This window comes from Passer montanus, unplaced genomic scaffold, assembly GCF_014805655.1.
Source record: "Passer montanus isolate IOZ18808 unplaced genomic scaffold, ASM1480565v1 scaffold125, whole genome shotgun sequence".
Lineage (NCBI taxonomy): Eukaryota > Metazoa > Chordata > Aves > Passeriformes > Passeridae > Passer > Passer montanus.
In genome coordinates this window covers 1,192,198-1,214,990 of record NW_024359278.1, presented here as the reverse complement: position 1 = coordinate 1,214,990, position 22,793 = coordinate 1,192,198, and the positions used below count along the sequence as shown (strand labels likewise).

General features: G+C 38.5%; 1 protein-coding gene across 2 annotated transcripts in view; it reads right to left on the bottom strand.

Annotated features, from left to right (window-relative positions):
- NR3C2 (nuclear receptor subfamily 3 group C member 2) overlaps nt 1-22,793 on the bottom strand; it is a 189,192-nt gene that overhangs the window by 69,136 nt on the left and 97,263 nt on the right. For both annotated transcript variants that reach the window (XM_039698427.1, XM_039698426.1), the window contains one exon: nt 10,397-10,536. In XM_039698427.1, coding sequence (XP_039554361.1) covers nt 10,397-10,536 — 140 coding nt within the window. The remainder of the gene's footprint in view (nt 1-10,396; nt 10,537-22,793) is intronic.

Below are 22,793 nucleotides of genomic sequence, written 5' to 3'. Positions count from 1 at the left end.
TGTATAGGCTAACACAAGTCCATTTGCTAAGTCCACGTGGTAAAATGGATGAATAAATAATTGAATGCTTAGCTCCAAATATATAATTATTCTTAGAAAAAAAATTAGAGCACGAGTCTGTGAAATACATATAATAATACTCATCTACAGCTAAACACCCAAGACAAAAATGTCCTTTCAGAAATGGAATGATATAGTTGGATTCCTGAAATGCTTATAAGAAACTTGTATAAATGCCCAAGTTTTGAAAGTACAGAACTACTGCACTTCTTCCCCACAGGCATTAGCTTTAAATTAAAAAAGCTGTTCCAGCCTAATCAAGAAGAGGCTTATCAGAGAACTTGTACAGAGCATGCAAAAGGTTTGTAAACCTCCAAACCACAGTTTGGATTGTTCCTGTTCAAAACCCTTCCAGCTCGGTTTTCCAGCCCTGCTCCCACACACGGCATCATTCAGGCGTCCCTGGGAAAGCAACGTTACCTTTTTTAACACCACCCCTCACCCTGCTCTGGAACCAGCCTGGCTGCTGTGACAGTGTGGGAATTGTTTGCCATCTGTCCCTTCCACCACACAGGAGCACATCAGTTTTATGCAGGTTTTGCAACAGCGAGTTCCAAACTTTGGGTCCAGTCCTCCTCTGTCCTAGAGAGCAGCACAAACTGATTTCCAGAGGAAGTAAAATAAACAGGCAGGGTACAAATGAGGGAAATATGCTCTAGTTCTTCTGCCTGGTAGCCCAAAATGAATGCAAATACACCGTGAATGGCAAATGAGTAGGGAAAATGTCACTATTCTGGGTATGGTTTTCCGCAAGAATCAAGAATTAAAGGCAAATGAAATGAGATGTAAAAATCTGCTACAAATGCCTTAATGCTGAAAGTAATGACAACTTTTCTGGAAAAAGTGCAAAATGTTAAATTATAATAATAAAAAAAATATTCAAAATATTTACCAGAATATTCAGTAACATGCAAATGGGAATGCCTTTTCTTGGCATCTTGCAAGAACAGTCTGAAAGTTTCAAAGAAGCAATTTTCTGCAAAATCACCATTACATACTTTTTCTGTAATATGGACATCACATTGTGTTTTAAAATAATGTCTCTGTCTTTCTATTGCAGAAACTATTCCCATTTTGGCATTTTTCTCACCCTGTGACTTGTCAGCCTACGTTCTGAATCTCTAGAATAAATTTCTAAACCATAACCTTTCCACATTTATTTTCTGAGGCATTTATGTAGCCCTTTTGAGTTTCTTCAGACATTCTTTTCCAGGCGAGAGGCACTGAGTAGTTTCATTAAACAGAAAAACCTACTGCCTAAAGCAATAATTCCACTACAACTTTTTGCCCTTATTACTGGTCCTCTGGCATTACTATTGAAGAAAATCTGTAGATGGAGCTTTTAAAAAGTTATGATTTAATAAATCAGGGAAAAAAAATCTCTTAGTAAGACTAGAAGGATGCAGGTGTCACTTCTGTCTTTAAGAAGAGCAAGAATACATTTTTTTTAAATGGAGAGGATGGTCAAACAGGTTGCCCTGAGGAGTTCCCACTAATGGAAGGATCAGCATGTACTACAGAAGCTGCATTACAGCCTTCCCAAATTCACTCCAGTCAAATTGTTTAGGCATCTACTGAGCTCCAAGCAAGCACCACCATCATCCATGTTTCCTGCACATGACTGCATCCTAGGAACCTTGCTCTGACTGCTGTTGCTGAGCAGGTGAGAAATCTTAGACTTCCCAACACCTCAAAACCTGAATTCTGATCTAACTCTCCATGTCTCTTACTACGTTATGTCTTCTACATCCTTGGCCCTGCCTTGCCAGACCTCTGGCTTATCCTGGGGACAATGTGGATGATGATCTAGGACTAATCAGGACTGAAGTCAAAAGGACTCTTGTCCTTGAAGTCCACATTCATATGCTACTGAGAACAAAGTACACAAAGGTTACAGAGATTTAAAGAAGAAAGGGAGAAAGGGAGAAGAGAAAAAGTCAATGCATGAGGCAGGTGCCCTGAAGAACTGGCATCTCCTTTGCCATGGGCTTACTTTATAATAATAAGGAAGAAAAAATACTAACTTCCCTCCCTGTTTCCTGAATAGCCAACTTTTGATCCAAAGTCTGATTTCCAGTGGTTCAAGTGACCATAGCTGTAAGTAAAATCAATGGAAACTGCACTTTGGACATCCTAAGAGCTATAAATTGCCAAGTACTTAGACCCTAAGGTCCTAAATATTATAAATCATGAATCTCAAATCAGTGGGTATGTCTGAGCTTAATCTGTGCCTTATCTCCTCAACTGTAAAATAGGGGTAATAACCACTCATAGATTAAACAATGCTTGTGAAGCACTTAGATATTAGTGGAAGCACCACAAAAAAGCTTTGTAAGAAATTAGTAATTATGTATTCTGAGCAAGAGATGAATAGTAATCAGCAATGAAGGCACAGGACCATACATGGGGCAACGAAAAGAATATAAGAGATTGAATAGCTGCTCATTAATTGAACACCATCCAATCTCTTCAATGAACAAGGCAGAGGTGTAATAGAAAAAACTGTATGGGACTGTGTTATTAAGGCTGAATTAGGAATCATTACATGCAGTGCAGATGAACAAAGGCATAGGCCACTAACATTCATTACTTTCATACTTGGTGACAATTTCAGAAACTTGATTTTTTTCCCCTACCCAATATATTTTAAAAATAGCAAACTTAAAACCAACCAGCTCAAACCCCCTGAAACCCACCACTGCACCTAATACAAGAAACCACTGAGGAGCAGTAACTCCAAACTGCTTGTTTCTACTTGCTCTTAGCATAGACAAGGTACATACACAAGCCAAACATCATCATCACTCTTGAAACAGGTGGGAACGGACTGACTAACTCATGTTCCCTATTTTAGGGCCCTGGAATTGGCAACTCAACAGTGAGAAATGGCACCAAATAATTTTGTAGGTTAAAAATAGGTAATATATTTTTGGTCTAACAAAATTTTCTCTCCTTAAACAATAAGGACCTGTGGGCTTCAATGCTGACCATGGGCCATCATTGTTTCTAAAAAACCTGACAAAACTGCCTCTTTTGAAGTCTAGACTTGAAATCTAACAGAGACACTCCCAAACTTCAACAACCTAAAACTGTGCTCCAAAAAAAGGATGAAATCCTGGCTTCATATAAGGCAATGGGAGATTTGCCATTACCTTTCCCACTCTATTTATATCCAAGATGCTAGCAGATGCCTTGTTCCCTCTGTCTACAACAGACAGATCTGTATGTACATTTTCTCTCACATTTTTATTCTTTTTTTTTGTCTGAAGACTGTTTTCCCATCCCCTTATTTAAAATGGGATTAGGAGGCACAAAAAAGATGCTTTGTTTCTAGCCTTATATATTTATTTCTCAGTTTTATCTATTAAGAATTACTTTCAGCCACAACACTGCAAAATTCCTTATCTGTAACACTGGAGTGCTGAAGGCCCCTTGCAGGATTATCCCCTTTTGGCTTTTAACTACTTATCCTGAGACTTGAAGAGCCTTTTCAGGTTTGAAAAAGTTTCAGGAACTTAAGGGTTGTAGAAGGGAAGTGCTATTTGGTCCTGAAAGTGAAAATTATAACATTGCTTCTACAGGCTGCCGAGACAGGCAGATAACAGCATTTCATAAAGTAATATGTTTTAAGAAGCACTACCATAGCTGTAAGGAGCTAAAGCATCTGATTAAGGATGTTTTATGGTATTTTATATGTTTTATGCTGTTAGATACAGATCTTGTAGATATATTTCTGCCCAACTGCAATTTCCAATTTAAATGTCCACTCATACTTTATTTATCCCTTTAGTTGTGTTGTATCAGGCATTACAAAACAAAACAAAAAAACCCCATCAGAAAAACCTGATGGGGCCCAGGGGGGTACCTACAGAGCCTTAGCTGGGTAGGATGGAGTTCTTTCAAAAGGACTCCACTCCCTTGAGCTTTTTTAACTCAAAATGAGAAAAGTCATAGCAGGAGACAAACATTAATTGGCTAGCACAAATACAAAGCAATTCTGGCTTATGCAAGATCTAAGCACTTTACATCCATTTCTAAAAACTGAAGTTCTGTACTCCTGTGAAGATCTAGTCATTCACCATCATTACAAATGGAATATTCTAAAAACGTATTAGCTAGTCCACCCTCTCTATTACTCACACTTCCTCCATTTTCAGAGTCAGTTGAAGTCTCCAGTCTCACCAGGATACAGCATTAACCAAAAGAGACCTCTTTGGCTTATCCTGTACTTCCACAGAGAACTAAATTATATCATTGGCTACTTCTCTTACTTGAAATTTCAAAGTAGGCACTTAAATCCTTCTAACTCTTGGAAAGGAAAATGCCCCCACAAAAGTCTCTCTTTTTTGGTTGTTTAAAGCATTCTCAAAATAGCAAACTAACTAATAGGACTTTTACCAATTTACTCTTATTTCAATACAGCTCTTAGTTCAAAATAAATTCTCCTCCCTCTCGGTTGTCTATTCCTCAACTGAAATATTTATAGATAGCAATCATGTCCTAACTCAGATTCTTTTTGGGTAAGCTAAAAAAAGCTAAAAGCATTCAGTCACCTGACATAAGATAAATTTTTATTTCCCAGATAATTTCAAAAGCTCTCCTCATGTGTTTACCTGACTCTGAATCAAGCTGTCTTTACCATGCTGGTGACCAGAAGTATACTCAACACTCCACATAAACATTCCCAGCATCACTTATACCACGACAGTGTGAATACTTCCCTGATGGCTTGAAATACTTGGTGCATCTGAATTTTGCACATCCATTTTGTGCAGCTACACTGTGCAAGTGGCTCAGCCAACTTGGGACTACTACCTAGAAGATGAATTTCCCAGGAAGCACCCTATCTTTCCTATAAGAAAAGAGATCCATTCCTTTTTAAGGAAAAGGCAGTTGACATATTCAAGGAAACACTGAACTAATGGCTGTAGCATTGGAACATTTGTTAGCCAAGTATTTGTGGCTACTTTAAATGAGCATGCACTGAGAGGACAACCCCCACTCTCAGAAGACTCTGACCTGCTGGGATGCTACCCTGTGATGTGTTAAAAGAGAAAACAACAACAAATTACTGCAACTGAGTTCCCTATCACATACTATAAATGCCAAATTTCCCCCGCTCTTCACAGGATGTGGAAAGTAAGCATGTAAAAGACTGTATGATGCTTGAATTTGTGGCAATGGAAGGCTTCTGCTCAAGATAAACCAACCTTACCACTGCATCCATGCTCCATTTACTGGGAATCTGTGCTTGTGCAGGCTGACTATCACCTACTGAGCATATTATTTTACAGGTGAAGCAGGCTAGAAATTAAAATTCATAAAACAAAGAACAAAAGACAAATGGCAGAGTGCAGGAGAAGAATAGTTGCATGCAGCACTGTGCATGCGTTTTTCAAGGCTAGACAGCTGCCTGTATTTAAATTCTCATACTCATCCATCCCTCTCCACAGCAACACCAGCTCACACAGTAAATAAGTTACCCTCAAAAAAAACTGCAAATGTTGGGAAGTCTTGGGGGAGGGAAGAAATTATTAACGCTTTTGGAAAGGAATGAATGCAGATTTTCAGCTTCCTTGATATAAAATATTTTTTCTATCATTTTCACAGCTATTAACCAACTTATGTTCTTTGTGGCACTGCAGCTGCTAAACCCACTCATTCTGTGCTTGTTTTCAAAGCAAGGCACTCCGTCACCTTGGTGGTTCCCAAATCTCCCCCCTCCCATCAGAAATGCTACCACATTATGCCTGGTCCCCTGGTGCTCCACTTCACATTCACCTGAATGCATCCAGCATTTTTTACTGAACACTGGGCAGTGTTTTCCATGCAGGCCACATATTCCAAAGACCCACAAGGAAAGATTTCCCTCACGTTTCACCTCTCCCCAGCTTTAAAATATTCAGTTGCAATGTATGTTAGATTCTTTATTCTTTCCTTTTTTTTTTTTTTTTCTTGTGCCTGAACTCTTGCTGTTTGGGGGTTTTTTTAATCCTTTTATATTCAGTTGCAATGTATGTTAGATTCTTTATTCTTTCCTTTTTTTTTTCTCTTGTGCCTCAACTCTTGCTGTTTGGGCGTTTTTTTAATCCTTTCTGGGGTCCCATTGCAAATTTTTTTAGCACCTTCCTCCTACCAGTCTCCTCAACTCCGAGCCCTTAGTAACTAAAGCCAGCCTGGAGAAGGAACCATTTCACAGAGCAATACTGCCTGCCAGAGCTAAACCCAGGAAAAGTCCTTTTCATATATCCACAAAAGCATGGAAGGCTGGTGGCAGCTTCAAACCTATAATGACTTAATTATTTAAATTTTATTTTGCACCTATTAACCATAGCATATCAAGTAAGAGTAGCAGCTGCTACATGAATTTGACCAGCTCACTTGCCCTCAGCAGATCACCCATCTGCTTGCTCTTCACCTAATATTTCTGTTTGATAGGTTGTAAAACAGATTCTTGCAACAGGTCAGGAACAGAGTCAACTTCAAATCCCACATAAAAATTTCTATGAAAACATATGGACATCTATACTGAGTGATGGCAAATTTAGAGAGGCCACGGACCTTAGGAAAGTGGATAAAAGGAAAATTGCAGCCTGTTATGGAAAAACACTGACTCCATTACAGTGAATGAACAGAAGAGTGGAGAGTGAAGAACTGTATGTATAATTAATTATAGTAATACAGACCTACAAAATTCATGGCTGCACACACTGCAAAATGGTGTGCAAAACGCCTGTTATGTGCCAATTTCCATTTCATACAGCATAAAAAGTATTGCTTTTTAAAATTATCAATACAGTGAACTTCCCTGTTCACCAGTAGCATTCTATAAAAAGTTATACTAATTAGGCAAATTATTCAAGAGTTATGTATGTTAGCATTTCTCATACCTTGATAGGTTTTCCACTTCAACTGAAATGAAAACAAAACCAAAAAACAAGGGAGAGGCTTTAGTTTATCTTCTATTAGGGCCTATAAAGCCTTGGGAAGTTCTTTAACTTAGAGTGCATAGGAAAAGCACCAGTTTCTGAAAAAACAGGTAGGATTTCTTTGTTCTTATGCTGCTCACTTAGGGGCACAGCAAGTTTGCAACATCCAGGAGGTATCGAATAAGACTGAAAAGTTTCCTTCAGCCAAATTATCCCTGCACTCAAAACTGACTAAAGTTAGGTGAGGAAAAAACCCCACAACCCTAGGAACTTCCCTTGTTGTGCCTGTGTTTTTACTTCAGAGCTGAAGAATAATCTATTTTTTTAACTTAAAATTTAAAAACTAGCTTAAAGGTTAACCTTTTGGAACAGTAATCAAGAGCAGAATCTGATTTTTACTGAATTACTCCATCTTTGTATTTAAAAAAAAGGACAAGCTTCCCTATAATTGATCCAATATAGTTTTTTAATGCTCCCATTTTAAGTACCTAAAAATCTCCAAGCAAATGTGCAAAATAACTTAAAGAAAATGGTCATTTTTGCTGTAGTCTTTAGCACCATATGGAGATGAAAAAAATGCCTTCCTTTCTTATTGCTTCCAAGCCAAAGGAAGAATAAAAGATTAGCAACTTACGAAACAATATAAATTTTGATTTAGGAGAGATTACCTCATACTTGTCTGGAACTTGAACAAATGAAGACTGAAAATGCAAAGCATAGGCAAGAACAGCTGTGATTTCTGACTTCAAGCCTGTTACTCTCCTTAGAGAAAGCTGCTTCAGTGGAAAAAGAGAAGACAAGCCTGGCCAGGTGCTTTAGGTTCCCTCACAGTACAGCGTATTTTCAGCATATGACTCTATTTTGATCATAAATACAAGTTCAAATTAACTTTAGGACTGGCCATATCTGTGATTGAGAAAAAAAGCCATAGAATAAAATTAACCTATGTAAAAATGTATTCTAAATATACATACCTTAACTTTTGCAGTGACACCATTTACCAACACTTTCACAGTCCAAAGATTTTTAGTGTTTGCAAGGCAGATCAAATTTATGTTAATGACAAAATCACGTTTCTTCATACCAGTCTCCTGTTCATCAGTCAGTCATCAAAAGACCTGTGCCTACTTGATACTAAAACTAGTACTTGGATAATTTACAGCCTTGGATTTAATGCTATCTGAAATTACTTTTGAAATTTTACCAATAGACCTATTTTAATACTTTTCTTGGTCTACAGCCCTCCTCCTAAATCCATTAGACATTTCCTCAAATTTCCAAGATACAATTAACTGGGAATACAATTACCAGATTTATATTTTGAAATGCAAACTTTAGTCTTTCTGTTCTTCTTAAGTTTCTTGGGCTTAAATTCCCATACAGTTGTTATTTTCTGCTATAATCTCTCTGGGTTTGTAGGATTTCAGAGGAGCCCGAAGGAATTGGCAGTCAGTGGCTGTTCATGGTGTGCTGACAATGTTAGCAATTCCAGCTGGGACCCAAAAAGCTGGGTAGTGTGCAGAGTTCTCCCTCTCCAAATCCCTCTTTTCTCTGTTTCCATGCTTGTTGACCCAATTTGTCTCCCCACTTCATAGGCTGACAGAGAGGCTGAGTTGGAGGAGACCTGTAAAGGTCCTTGCAAAGAGAAGGGACATCATCAACTGATGAATGTTTAGAGGAACATGAAAGAAATGGGTGTGTCCCTGTGCTACAAATATTTAATTGTTTCAATTATTTCAAATAGGAAACCTCAGGAAGGGGTGTTTTATTGGTCTTGTTCCCAGCTGAAAAATTTATGATGGCTCTACAAGAAACCTCTTGTTACAAAACTACCTATGAAAACTTTTATTTATATGGATTGTGCCAGGATGCTTGAAGCCAATATATGTGTGATATGTTTTGGTATGCCCTTTTGGGGCCAACACTCTACAATATATAAAAAAAAGTGCAAGCCAAGACAAAATTGCAGTGTCTGCCTAGCAACAATGCTACTGGTAGCATCAAGAGCTCAGCCATGTGCATACCAAGAAGTCTAAACAGTGTTTACATACACCTGGCAGGTACATGTATGTTATATAAAGACTCAAAAATGTATTTTAAACTAATTTAAAACATAAAAAAAATTTAGGGATGGCAGGGTAGCTTTCTTTTTTTTTTTTTTTGCTTAACTTGCAAACTTTCAGTAATTACTGATCAGTTTTAATTACATTTAAAAAATGTCTTTCTATGCCTGATCAGAGAGTAATCCTTTCCTAATAATTTTGGCTTCTGAGGCTTGAAAACAGAATCTTGCTGCTCTGTTAACTCCTAAAGGGGTTTCTTAGTAATTTGTCATAAATTCCTGAAAATCTGGATGGGAACATCCATCATGCTAGGGAATGGTCAGCAAAAGAGATGTAAAGGTAGACAAATAGTACCTTGAAATTACAGTGATTCAAGACTGGAGAGGAAACTTTCCTGGGAGGCAGGAAAGGAGGCAGGAAGACAATAGAATGTACTGTCACTTCACACAGTATGTGCAGGTATATGGAAAACTTCACCATCACCACCACCCAACCAAAAAATATCTTCTTGTGATTCAGGGGTCAGCTCAGACAAGGATGCCTGAAGAGCCATCCATGATGTGGTGTGGAAGTACAAGAGGAAATCACTCAGCCAAAAAAAGGAAGGTTTTCCAGTTCACATGCTATATCAAGCAACTAAATTCTCAAGAAGAAGTTGAAGAATGAGGACATCAAGGTCAGCTACTGCACAACTGTAAGAGAAGATGTTTTCAGCAAGGGGAAACCTTTTCCATGTCCTTATAACTTTGCGAAGTTAATTTCAATTAGATTGACACTTTTGATGATAGATAGATAAATAGATTGATAGACATTACATGAAGTCTTGACTTCAGTGACGCACAAGCCCTCCAGGTCTATTTAACAGAGCTAAATCCTTATTGCCATCAGAAGTAGATTTAATGATCACAGAAGAAATTAATCACACCTCACACTGCCTCACTCAGTGCACAAGCTGGACACCATATTAAGAACCTATTTTTTTCCTTCTAGGGTTTTTTCATGAAGATAAATCAGTAAGTAGCTATCTCCTCCTTCATCTGTGGTTGTAAGAACATTTATTCATCAGCAAAGACTACCAAAAACCTATATGGTATTTATGCCCTTTGCATGCCAGGAACTCTTATTATTAGATATTAAAAACCTTTTATCCACTTGAAAAAGTTGCTTACAAAGTCTGTAAAGGTCACTCAACATTTTCTTTTCATATTAATAACATAGAATTTTAGCAACAGCAGAAAACACGTGGGAAAATTTATATATGCATATATATATATTTCTTTAAAAAAAACCAAAGAATAGATTTTGTCTTTGGTGTTGATATTTTTTGGCTTCTGTTTTTCTTACCTTCTACTGCTCTCTTGAAGAAAACTTTACAGCTGCCACATGTAACCACCCCATAATGACATCCAGATGCCTCATCTCCACACACCAAACACACTTTGGAAGGTCTTGAAGATCCAGTTGATACACTTCTCAATGAAGAGCTGGAGTGAAAACAATCAAACAAAACAGATATGAATATTTCAAATCGCACCAGCCATAATACAAAGTTCAATTAAGAATTTATAACAGGTATATTGCTCAAGGCACCTAACAATTAGGAAACCACAACACTTTCTGGCAGTGTCTAGCTGAATACACGAATTGCTTTAATTAGTAAGTGCAATATTTTTATTGTCTGTTTTAAATCACCCATAATATATCAATGTTAATGTGAGAAGTTACCACAAGGGCAGTGGAATTTATTGGTAGCAGATGATTAAAACTGAAAATAAAAAATAAACAAACTAACAAACCATTCTGGCAGCAACCTGGCAACTATAAATTTTCTTTCTGTTTCTTTGTTTGAAGCCTTCACAGCTAAGGAGTACCTGCAGAGGAAAGCTCTAAGGCCATTTGATGAAGTAGCGCAGCAAGGAGGTATGTACTCCCCTGTTTGTGCTCCTGCTTACCACAGCAGTAGTTCAGGAGCTTATTTCTGATATTCCTGCAATTTAGCAGCTTACTTCCCATGTAGTTTTGAAGCCTTTGTACATTCTGCAAGTGCAGAAGATCTTCCCATATGCCTGTAGGAGCCAGAAAAGCAGCACTGGAGGTTCAGACCATCCCCAAGTTTGGTAGAGTGATGCACCTTGCAAGCCTGCTTCAATCATCTACCTCTGTCTTAAACTACAGGGCACCTTTAGGAAACATTTTCCACTGTCAACTCTCAAGGACAATACCTTTCAAAAACAAGTCACATTTCCTGACCCTGTGAGTTTCCTCCCTCCCTTCTTCCCCCTGGAACTGGAAATGCCACCCTAATGCAATGGGCGTGCTTGGAGAAACATGCCAGATCCTGAAGGAGACGAAAGCTTTGCATCCCTCCCATGTCTCCATGGGGCTGGAGAGAGTATCTCCTTCCACACAGCCTCTCTTCTCCAGGTAAACATGACCTCTTGCATTTCTTACATGTTATCTCTCTGAACGCTGCCAAACAACTCCAGAAACAACCCTGAAAGACTTCCTACCAGGAGGGAAATTATCAGGTAGTTCAAACTGCACGTCACAGGCTATTTGTCCATCAGCCACTGGGAAATGAAGTCCACAGGTAGTCCTAATTCAAATACAAGATAATGAGCTTGCTTAAGAAATCTCAAGTATGAACCCCTTGCCTTCTTCCAAATTTCTAACTTCCTTTAAAGAAGTACGCAGAGGCCAAGTGATTTATCTATGAGGCACAGCTCAAATGTCATTCCGAATGAGGGGCAACAGCTCCCCTGGCCTACAGCTTTACTGCAACATCAAATCTAAATGTCTACTTAAATGACAGTGTTCAGATGTTAATCAAAATGTTCCAAATAGTATTCATTCCTGCTCTTGTCTGCTCACTAGTCTGTTAGATTTACTAGTTTTAGTCCTCGTGCTATTTATACTCTCATTACATAACATCACACTACTTGATAATTGCTAGGTGATGGCATTAGCTCATCTGCTAAGAGAGAAAGCCTCACCAAATCCATGTTAAAATAAGTTCTGCGTGCTCCAGTCTCAGTCATACCTGCACACACTGCATTAATTTACCCTCAGGAAAAGTAACTTTTCCAGGATTTGCCAAGGCTGTGCTGGTATTCAGCTCTGATGTGTTAAGGCAAAGAAAAGGACTTTCTCCCTTCAGCATGTTCCATACTGCGTGAAAAAATTAGACCTCCCACTAAACAAAATTCTTCAAAACGTGTCTGCTTTCTAGAGAAAATGCCAATAACCTGGAAAACTCACCTTGAAAATTCTCCTTCTTTCATTGCAAACATCAGTATTTTGCCTAAGAAGGAAAATATTTCAATTCTGACATAAGACCAAAATGTCTCAGGGGATTTTTAATTTTGATGCCGCGTGTTCCCATTTCTTCATAAAACTGGCAAAAACTTTCCTAGTCTTTCTACTCTGAAAGAGGTCAGTGTATTTTTTTAATATCTAAAAAAGAGGTAATTTTATTAGAGAGCTTTTCCTGTACAGAAATGGAGGTTTCCAGGGTATCACAGCAGTGTGCATGACTTTTATTTTTATATATATACGCACGCACATGCTTCTCTATATATACATACTGCATATATATATATGTAATTATGTATTATTTTTAGTTGAAAATAAATTGTCATGTAGGATTTGCAGAAGGTGGGAGAACCTTTTTTTAGATACAAGCTACCCTACAAAACTGCACTTTCACAGAATTATTAGGTTAAAAAAAAGTCAGCAAAGACAAATTAAGACACCAGTTGATCCACAACTATTATTAAATGCCTACCTAAGACGCAATCTATAGCATATTTTATACAGTGCTCCTCTCTATTGAAGACTTGAGCACAACTGGAAGGTACAGCCTGAATACAAAGTATGTATTCAGCTACTCAGCCCCAGCATCACAGGTGGAAGCTTAACATTCTGGAATTACATCAAATTAACTCATTCTTTTATTCAGTTTAAAAGTGGAATATGTTAAAACACAGATGAGGCATCTTCATTCTTAACAGGAGCATCAAACATGGAATTGTTCTCAAATACTTTACTGAGAAGAAACATTGATATTTGCTGTTGGTACTTCAATCTCCTCCAAATTGTGCCAGCTCTATGATTGCCTTCAATGAACAATGTTTGGCTTTTTTTAAAAAAAAAAATCTCTTATGCTCTCTTTCACCCATGCTATACCAGAGTATTTGCCAATTCAAAATGCTGTTGTAATCCCTCACACAAAGGTAAAGTGGTGCAAATAATAAAAGGCTGAGCCCCAAAAATACGCTCAAATCACAAGCTAAACCTCAGGATAACTCGTTCTCTCCATGGAAGCTTTTCTTTCTAAACAAGGCACACACAGATGGTTGTACCTTTTCCTCCTAAATCTCTCTCTTTTCGGGCTGTCAATCCCTCTCCTTAGTGACCATTATGAAAAATATCTGACTGATGAGGAACCTACCCCTTGGCCTTTATTTCAAGGCCAGTGTGGATGACATAAAAAGACACTTCATTTATTCGTCAATTTCATTAAACCAATTCTTTTTATTCATCATTATAGCCCTTTATTCTATACTATGCAAAGGCAGAAAAACTGCACTAAACCCCCCACACTGAAATTCTCATGTGTGCTCCAAGTTAAATATTTCCCTTTGCATTAATTTTCCACATCAACATGCTGTAAATTTTTGGCCAGTAAAATGCCTAATGTAAACTGGCATGTGAGGAAAGTTATAGGCAAGTAACACTTAATAAGCAAAATATCAATGTTAAATTCAGTTGATTATAACAGAGATATCTATATTAAATTAATTTTTGCTCCTTTTTTTTTGAGCTAAGTTCTACTTTCTTTGCTCCAGATGAGAAGTTTAGTTACAATACTCCTAGTTACTTAAGTAACAAGTCATTCTCTCTTCTGAAATATCCAAGAGTTGATCCATGTAAGAATGAATACCATAAAAAATATTAGAAACTTTACAACTGACACCCTGGAAGATAATTAGCCTAGTGCCAAATATCTATTTGAATGACATGCTAAAGGTAATGGCATATGCGGGACACAGCAGGTTTCAATCTTAAAATTCAGATTGAGTGAAAACACTGTATTTACCCAAAACCAAATCAGAGTCTATACCCTATTGCTCTGATATTTAACATGGTTTTTAAAAAAAACTTTTACACACAGACTGTTGTTGAAGCAGGACATTCCTTGTGGGTGGCAAGCTAGTTTCAATATAAACTCCCAACTGAAAACACCAGAAATGTGAAATAGTGCCAAAGAGCTGGCTACTAATTCCCATTTTCAGAAGCCAGTGGCTCCCATAGGTTGGTTAGGTGTTGTTGCTTTCATGCTTCTCTCATTTTTTCTAATACAATGACAAGAACAGGCAAACACACTCCCACACCCCTCTCATAAAACTCCACAGGATTCAAAGAGAGATCTACCAGAGCGTGCATATTTTATCCCAATGCTGTTACAGCCAAGGGCAGCACAGAGGATCTAACAATGCCAAATGTATCTCCTAAATGATTTGTAAAACGGTTGCTTCGAAGGCTCCAGTAACATTTGTCACGTTGCAGGGTATGTGATTGAGAATAAGACTGATTTATTATCCCTAACAGTGCAAATGCTGGCAGTTAAATGCTGACCTTGACTAGCCATTGCCATCAAGCTCATTTGTGTCTCTCAGAGTTGGCTTTAGTAATAGTTATATGGAGAATTAATTAGAAATAACAGATTTTGTAAAGAAGAGTCAATAAACCCACAGATAATCCAGCATTTTAAAAGCTGATTATATAGGTTATTATGCTTTTCAAACCAGATGTCATACAGGAGCACAGTTTAAACAAATGATGCCTCTCTGATGATAAAATGAAGCACTCCAAAGAAGCATAAGCCACAATATGTATTCCAAAGTCATTTGTTCCAAACGCTTTTATTATTATGAGATCTAGATGAGTCCTTTTTAATTCCACATCATTGACTTTTCTTTTTAATACTGAAATTTTCTGGCAGTAAAACAAACAGAAGGAACTCTGGTATGCCTCAATAAATAAAGGTATGCAAAAACAAAGGTAAAAAGAGTTTGAGATTATAGAATCATATTTTTACCACAAGAAGGAAAAAAAAGTAACTGTAAGAGGAAGAATAATCAGGATATTCAAGATGCAGAGGCTGCCAGCAGTTTACTTCTACCCTCTCACCTAATTTCTGAAGGGGTTATAATCTCCCTGGAGTCATCTCCTGCTGGGAACTAGCACCTAAAAACATGATAGTCAACTCTGCACTTGGAGATACTGCAAATAACCTACCTGTGGCCCAGAACAAGAGCTGGGTATTCCACTTCTCTTAGCAGCTCTTCCAGTACCTTTTTTTCTCTAACTCCTTGTTCGCTCAGTAGTAGACAGCACAGAAACCATTTCCTCTTCACATTACCTCCATTATTTTTGCACACGTCCACATAGTAACAATAATTTCACTGCCCAAGATAACACTATTACTCCTTTAGAAAATGACATACCAGCCAAAACCTGTCCAGTAGATTATTTATTAAACCAATTCACCCACAATGATGGTAGTCACGACCTCTCCCAGTGCCATGTATCATCTCCCAGATTCTGCTCCATGCTGCCTGCTTTAATTGTCAATACTGATGTTTGACCAGCATCAGTTTGTGTTGTATAACCTGAATTTTTAAAGAGCATCACTGTAGGAAGGAACCCTGGCTCTCTCCTACAACAACTTGAATAAAGCAGATTAGCAGGCTGGAAAATGGTATTTCTTAAATGTCAGAGTATATAAAGCAATCTTCTTGTCAGCAGACCAAGAAAGCAGAGAGAAGCGAAAAGGTGCAGAGATGAAATGGTCAGAATTTTGGAGGAGAAGGCAGTCACGTGGGACCCCCAGAAAGCTGAGCTAAGGAAGACCTGCTGGAACCCAACCACCCCTGAGCCTCAGCAGCAACACTCCCAGAGCAGGCAGAGCAACATTTACCCTCTCTGAGGGTTTATTTTAAAGGAATTAAAAAAACAAAAACAAGCAAACAACAAACTTTAACAAAGAGATTTCAGTAGCTCTGATATTACGTTTAAATTAGTGGTCAGCCTCAATTAGTTATTTAGGGTTTTTTTTTTAAAGCACAGAGCTTTTGTATTCCAAGACAGAAGCCCTTCAATTCTTTGAACTTCAAACACTACAACCTTTTTTAATCTTAAGAAATGCTCAGTATGATGGAACATGTAGGAATTGGAAGGGAAGTGCATTTAGTTAAGAAAAAGCAAGCTGAGAGCCTGGATGGTGTTTTTCCTCAGCAGCCCCAGCTTTCCCTTGAAGTCGCTTTATTTAGCAATGCCTAAGGGTCACACATCACACTTTCATACCTGGATCTTAATTATGATAACAAGCAAACTCTGACATGCACTAATAGAAAAGGCTCCAACCTTTTTTCCAAGCCCCACCAAATCTAAAAAGATGCACTTAGGTTTTAAAAAAAGCATTTAAGTTCCAATGTTTATTCGGCAAATAGAATCTGATGTGTTCTGTGCTGCAGTCAAAGTGAACAGGTTCCTGTATTTAGCTTAACCTTAAGGCATATGTTGATTTTACAAAATGAAGCAAGTGTGCTATGCTCCTTCAGTTCCCATTTACCTTAGTGGATGCTGACAGGACTCAGCACTTTCCTCCATCCAGCTGTAAACCTTGACTTTTCCTTGACCTCCTCTACTGAAATATTTTGGTAGCAACTACAGTCGGCAATCCAAATTTTACCTCCAAATAATCGGCTGACTACAGAAAAATATAAACTTAAGCATCAACAAAAGTGTGTTCTGATGGACTGAAAGTGAGGAGCACTTACTTCCTAGGGAAATAAAACTAATTTTTACCCAGTGATTTAGTGATCAGAGAAGTAGAACATCCTCCTACTTCTCTTCTGCAATGCACTTTTCTCCTCTAACTGCTGTCACAACCTACCAAGACACAACTGCCCCAGGGAAATAAAATTTCCTTGCTCTGTAGGTTTTTCAGTACATAGATATAGTTATCTATTGAAATGGAATGGTTAACCTAAAAGGGGAGTTTCCTATCAGGATTAAGCCTTTGGGTTTGGAAGGCAGAGAACTCCAGTAAGCCTCACAGTGCATTTGCTCTAACTTTTCATATTTGGCCCCCTTATAGAATTAGTGCAGTTTAAATGCATGCAATGCTGGTGTTTGTGCTGCTGATTATAAATTGCTATGTATAGCAAGATAAGGCAGGAACAGTTTATCTGGAAAATTATCTGGTTAATTATTGAAAGTCTGCTTAAGGGGGCAGGGAGTACGTTTAACTCTTCCTTCACCTGCTCACCTGCCCTAACTAGGAGGAGACACACAGCCTGGAAGATCCAATTTTTCATAGCATCATGTCATTTTCCACTACTGAAAGCTATGTGAGCCATTATGCACGCTGGTAACTCTCCTACCAGGGCACAGTAGTGTTTACCTGGTGAGGCTCTGCTGCCTTCTCAGTCAGAAACATTTTAAAGCTGCATGAAATGCCATGATTCAAGTGAGGCTCACTTGCTGATGGGGGCACCAGTGGGAAATCACAACCATGAGGAATTTCAAGCAAGACAAGACTGCACAAGTACCTTGCTCTGCTACTGAAAGCTTCCAAGACAAAGAAAACTGAATGAGCAAGGGGGAAAAATGCACAAAGAAGGCAAACGCAGGGAGATGCTACCAAGCAATAAAAGCAGCTCTTTAAAAAGCCTCCTCCTTTTAAAAGTAGGCTCTAAACTTTAGCTGAAGTTCTTCCCTCGAGTCTAAACAAGCAACTCTTAAAAATACCTTCCTTTGTTTGAAAGCTTATTTTATGAAACCCTTATTACATCAACCTGAAATGACATTGATGACCAGAGTATTGACTGTTAATGACCTTAAGAAATGTCATTCTGTTGCAGACAAAAATCTACTGGTATGCCTGGCAACAGCTTGGCCCCAAAAGTACTAAAAGAATAACTGTATTAAAACTATTAGTTTACAACAGAAGCAGCTTGGTCCAGTTGGACGTACTTTCCTATTACCAACTGTTTGCTTTGACTTCTGAGTGCATGACATGCTTACAGAGAAAGCTACCACACCATTAATACCCTAACCACAACATAAAAAGTTTACAAGAGTTCCATAATCAAATAAATTTTTTTCAAAATTAAATTATTTCATAACAGCAAAAAGTAAACTGAACTGCCATCCACTGTCTACTGGGGATTAAAATACCACAATAGAAAAACCTCCAGAGCAACCATGAAACCATAGGGAAAAAATGCACCAAAGCACAAAAAAAAGGTTACCATGGGAACAAAGGCTATTTTCCAACTTGTCACATAATAGCCCCAGTATGGCAGACCTTTACTCATAAGAGCAATCCCACAGGCTTAGGAAGGCAACATGTATAATTACTGCTTGATCTGAAAATCTAAAGGGAAAATGGAGTGGTGGGTTTGGTCTTTTAACGCCCTTATGCCCCCATCTCTCCACATCCACCAAGACAAAATTATGGTGGATGCTGAAAGGATATTGGAATTATAACACTAGTGTTTGTTATATTAAAATATCACACTGGAACAGAAAAGAGAAGTAGGAAGGTCTACACACCAATCTAAACTTCCTAAACAGAACACAGGGGAGAATGAAAAGCAACAGGCAGCTCGCAGTATCACTTAGTATGAAATGCCAGCACAGAACTCAGTGCTAAGACTGCAGCCCATGAGTCTTATCAGAGAAATTCCTGACAATAACAGACTTGAGTATCCTGCAAGATGCAGGTAGTTCTGTGAACAACTGTAAAAGGAAGATTGGAAAAAATAAACAAACCCCCTAATAAAATGATCTCACTAATCAAAAAGTAATAATCCTTAATAAGATTGGGCACAGGTATTTATATTTTACTGAAAGTTTCCAGCTTGGCACTGGCTTCAGATGGTACAGTGAGAACCGAACTCCAACCTTACCATCATCTCTGATCAACAGGTATTTTAAAAGACTAATAGTCACATTATTTTGAAACATCTGTCAACTTCTAAAACCACTATTTGAAATAATGATGGCTTCCTTTTCACTTTCCTTTTCCCATTTTTAGGAAATTCAATGAGTTTTTGTTTTAATGCATGTCACTACTACTTGATACATGAAATAGGATGACTCTTGCACGTGTGGGTATACAGATATGGAGGTAGTTTGTAAATTTGTTTTTTCCACCGTCCTGGTCTCATGGCCCAAACGAAGCATCTTCCTAAAAGTAGAAGGTAGGATTTCCACATCTATCTTTACTAATCCTGTCTTGCCTAAAGTATCACTTTCCTTCCCAGTCTCTCTGGCTCTCAGGATGCTTACCAACAGTTTGCAATTGGATCCCCTCCAGCAATCATGATTCCAGTCCAACCTGTGAATTTTGTCACAGGTGAAACAGCCTTCTCCAGCTTTGTATATGCTTTTAAAAACTGTGATGATTAGCAGAGCACACAAGCAAGCAGTAGCTCCAGTTCAGACAGGGACATCACTTCCCACTTGTCCCACCTCCACTTACAGTGACAATTTGCAGAGATCCTTACTCTTGTATTTACCCCAAGGTAAGTTCACTCCTGTTGGTGGTGATATTGTCGACTGCCACATTTACTTGCACACTTCAAGTTCTTCTGTTTTCCCTTGCCTGTCGTTTATGTGGAGGGTCAGGCAGTGTGAGCCAAAAGAGAGATATATAAATGAGTATTCAACAGACCCATTTCCCATCCTACTCCTGTGGAAGGAATACAGATATTCTTTCCATACTTCTTCCTAATTTAGAAAGTCAGGTAAGTTGACAATGGGCAGGGTGGAGAGAAGAGAAATGCAAGTCACTTGCAATAGACACAGAGATAAAGAGGGTTTAAACTCATCATCACCATTTAGAAAGCCACTGCATACTTGTACCCATGAGTGCAATCAGGAAGACAGTATGGCCAGAGCATCTGATCCCACAGTCCAGCATATACATAACCTGCATGTGTGCAAATGCACTGACTACACTCATGCCGTACAGCCCTCAGAGTGACTTACAATTTTCAATTTCACATAACCCTTGGATTGATGTATAATAATACCTATTTTGGGCACCTGGAAACTATGACAGAGGAATGGTTTAGATGATAGAACAGAACAGCAACAGATCCAAAATGCAGTTATTCAAAGTTCGGCATAAAAGCAAAGAATTTTGAAAAGAAACACTACTGAATCTTGGAAGAAACAATTTCAGAAACTAAATGCACAGTTAACGTTCCAGAATCTCTCTTAAAATCAACAATAATTACATAATAGGAAACCTCTGCTCCTATTAACTAAATAAAAACTCTATTGATAGCTCCTCAAAGTAGAAGGTAAAATCAATGGCATGTGTTTTAAAAATATTCCAAACCCCAAGTCCTTTCAACTTCCCTTCCTCTATTTTCACAGCAAGTATAACCACTGACATGTAATACAGCTATACTGTATTAAGTAACCATAAATTTTAACTTTTAAATCAATTAAAATACTCCTCCATTATATGTCAGAGTGACAAGTAATAGCCTGCTGAGTGCCATGGAAAATTTTGGTCAAATAGCAGATGAGGGCTGCAATCACTGACTGATACCTAGAGCAAAGGCTTTTGGTAATTCTCCCACAAGAAATCACAATTGCTGACAAAGTTCAAATTTGTCTTGACAGGATTGTCAAGGCAAACTAGAAACGTTCACAATTGCAAGTCAAAGAATTCATTTTTATTCAGCTGAAATTCACTCTACTGCTCACATACTAATGATACACAGGACTGTACCTACCGCTCTCTCCGGCTGAGCAGCTGAAACCCAGATAGCAAAGACCAAAGGAAAATGGGAGCACTGAGCAAAGCACAGACCAGGAGAGTTATGTTCAACAACTAACACAGCCCCAGCTCATCTCCTAAATCCTCTGCTACATCCTGCCAGAACTCTCTTGCAATGTATAGAAGGCCTTGATTTTGGAAGGCAGCTTGCATTTAACTTCAGTGGGAATAAGAGCTGGTACAATAATTAAAAATACCACCATCCCTCCCATGTCAGGAAAAGGATGTTTAACTGTTTATGCACAAAAGCACACTACTGTAGAGGCAGACAGAGTTTATGAGTGTGCATAACAAAGTGCTTATGCATAAATTTATACAAGGTATACAGAAATCAAGGTGTATAGCAGAGTGAGCAAACATTATTACCTGCTAATCCATCACCCCCCCTCCAGAACTCACTTATGCAGCCTGTTTGTGGCACAGACTTTCAATTTCCTTTAGCAAGGACTGCAATATTTGCATTCATTGTTATACCACAAATATTATTACTCACTGACAAAACGGGTCCCACACAGAGCCAATTAAAACCAAAGAACCTGGTGACACATTCTTTGCTTTATTAAGCAGTATCATCAAATCACTGAATGGACTGGGTTGGAAGGGACCCTGGGACTCATCTAGTGCCAACCTCCTGCCATGGGCAAGGGCACTTTCCACTTGACCACACTTCTGAAACCCCATTTAACCTGGCTTTGAATTTCTGCCTATTCTAAAACAATCTGTTTCCCTCCCCCCACCCCGCCCTGCCTCCTGTAGCCACCAAAATTATTTCTGTTAAAAACAGGTGTGCAATATGCAGAATAAGCACTTGGGGAAGAAAGATGACTCAACAAAGAGTAAGCTTTGAGCACCCATGGTTTCAAACTCTGCAGCAACCAGAGTAACTCAGTTTTATCACACAGCTGGAGGATACAAGAAGTCCCCATCTGCACACCTTCAGGCTTCGGACCTCTTCACCCCATGCAGCTCCTGATGTGGCAGACCACTGCTGTCACAAAGATAGATATAAATATAGAGGTAGAAACCTAGAGCTTTCTACCTCTATATTTATTTTTCATGTTCCTAAAGAACGTACACAAAATAAAGAGCAGAGCTCTAAAGTGTATAAAACTGCTTTGCTATTTAAAAAAAAAATTGTCATCCACAAGAATAATGAAACATTGTTTCCTGGGTCTTTCTCCTTCCTGCTTGCAACACTGAACAGGAGAAAAACGCTAACTAGCTCCTTTCCTCTAGTGGGGGCACTAATTGGGTGCCTTTCCTCCTTCCAGTCACTTCTTTTAATGGAACTGGTAAGAGATAACAGCTAAAATGGAATAGCTGTAATAGCTACCCACTGTCAAATTTAGTTGGAGTTGGCTGACATTCAAAACTTATTAGGTGGGAACACACAGCTCAGTTACATAGAGATCTTCTCAGGCTCTGTCTAGGGGTCTGCTGGACTTGCTACTGTAAACCAGGAACTTTTTGCAGCATGGTATCTGTTATCAGATACTCATCTGATTCACCTATTCTTGTTTGTTTCCCCCAAATAAAGAGTTCCACTATTGCACTTGTCTATAGATGTCTAGTTATCGGATTTGCAAAAGCTTGACCACACTGGAGAGCGCTGTTGTCTTTTTTGTGGTTTTGGACTCCAAATGTGGACTTTCCTTGAAGACACCTTTGCAGTATTTCCCGGACTTTCCTCAGAGCCATTCTGATTTTAATGCGCCCAAACAAAGCAGCTTCAGTACACTGTCCATACCTTCCCTTGAAAATCTGTATCTGTGCTCCTGTATCTACAAAAACAGTGTTTCTAAGCTGCTTAAACACACTTGCAAGAACTTGCCAAGCCCTTTTCCAGGCTTTTTACACCAGCAAGGACTCAAAGAC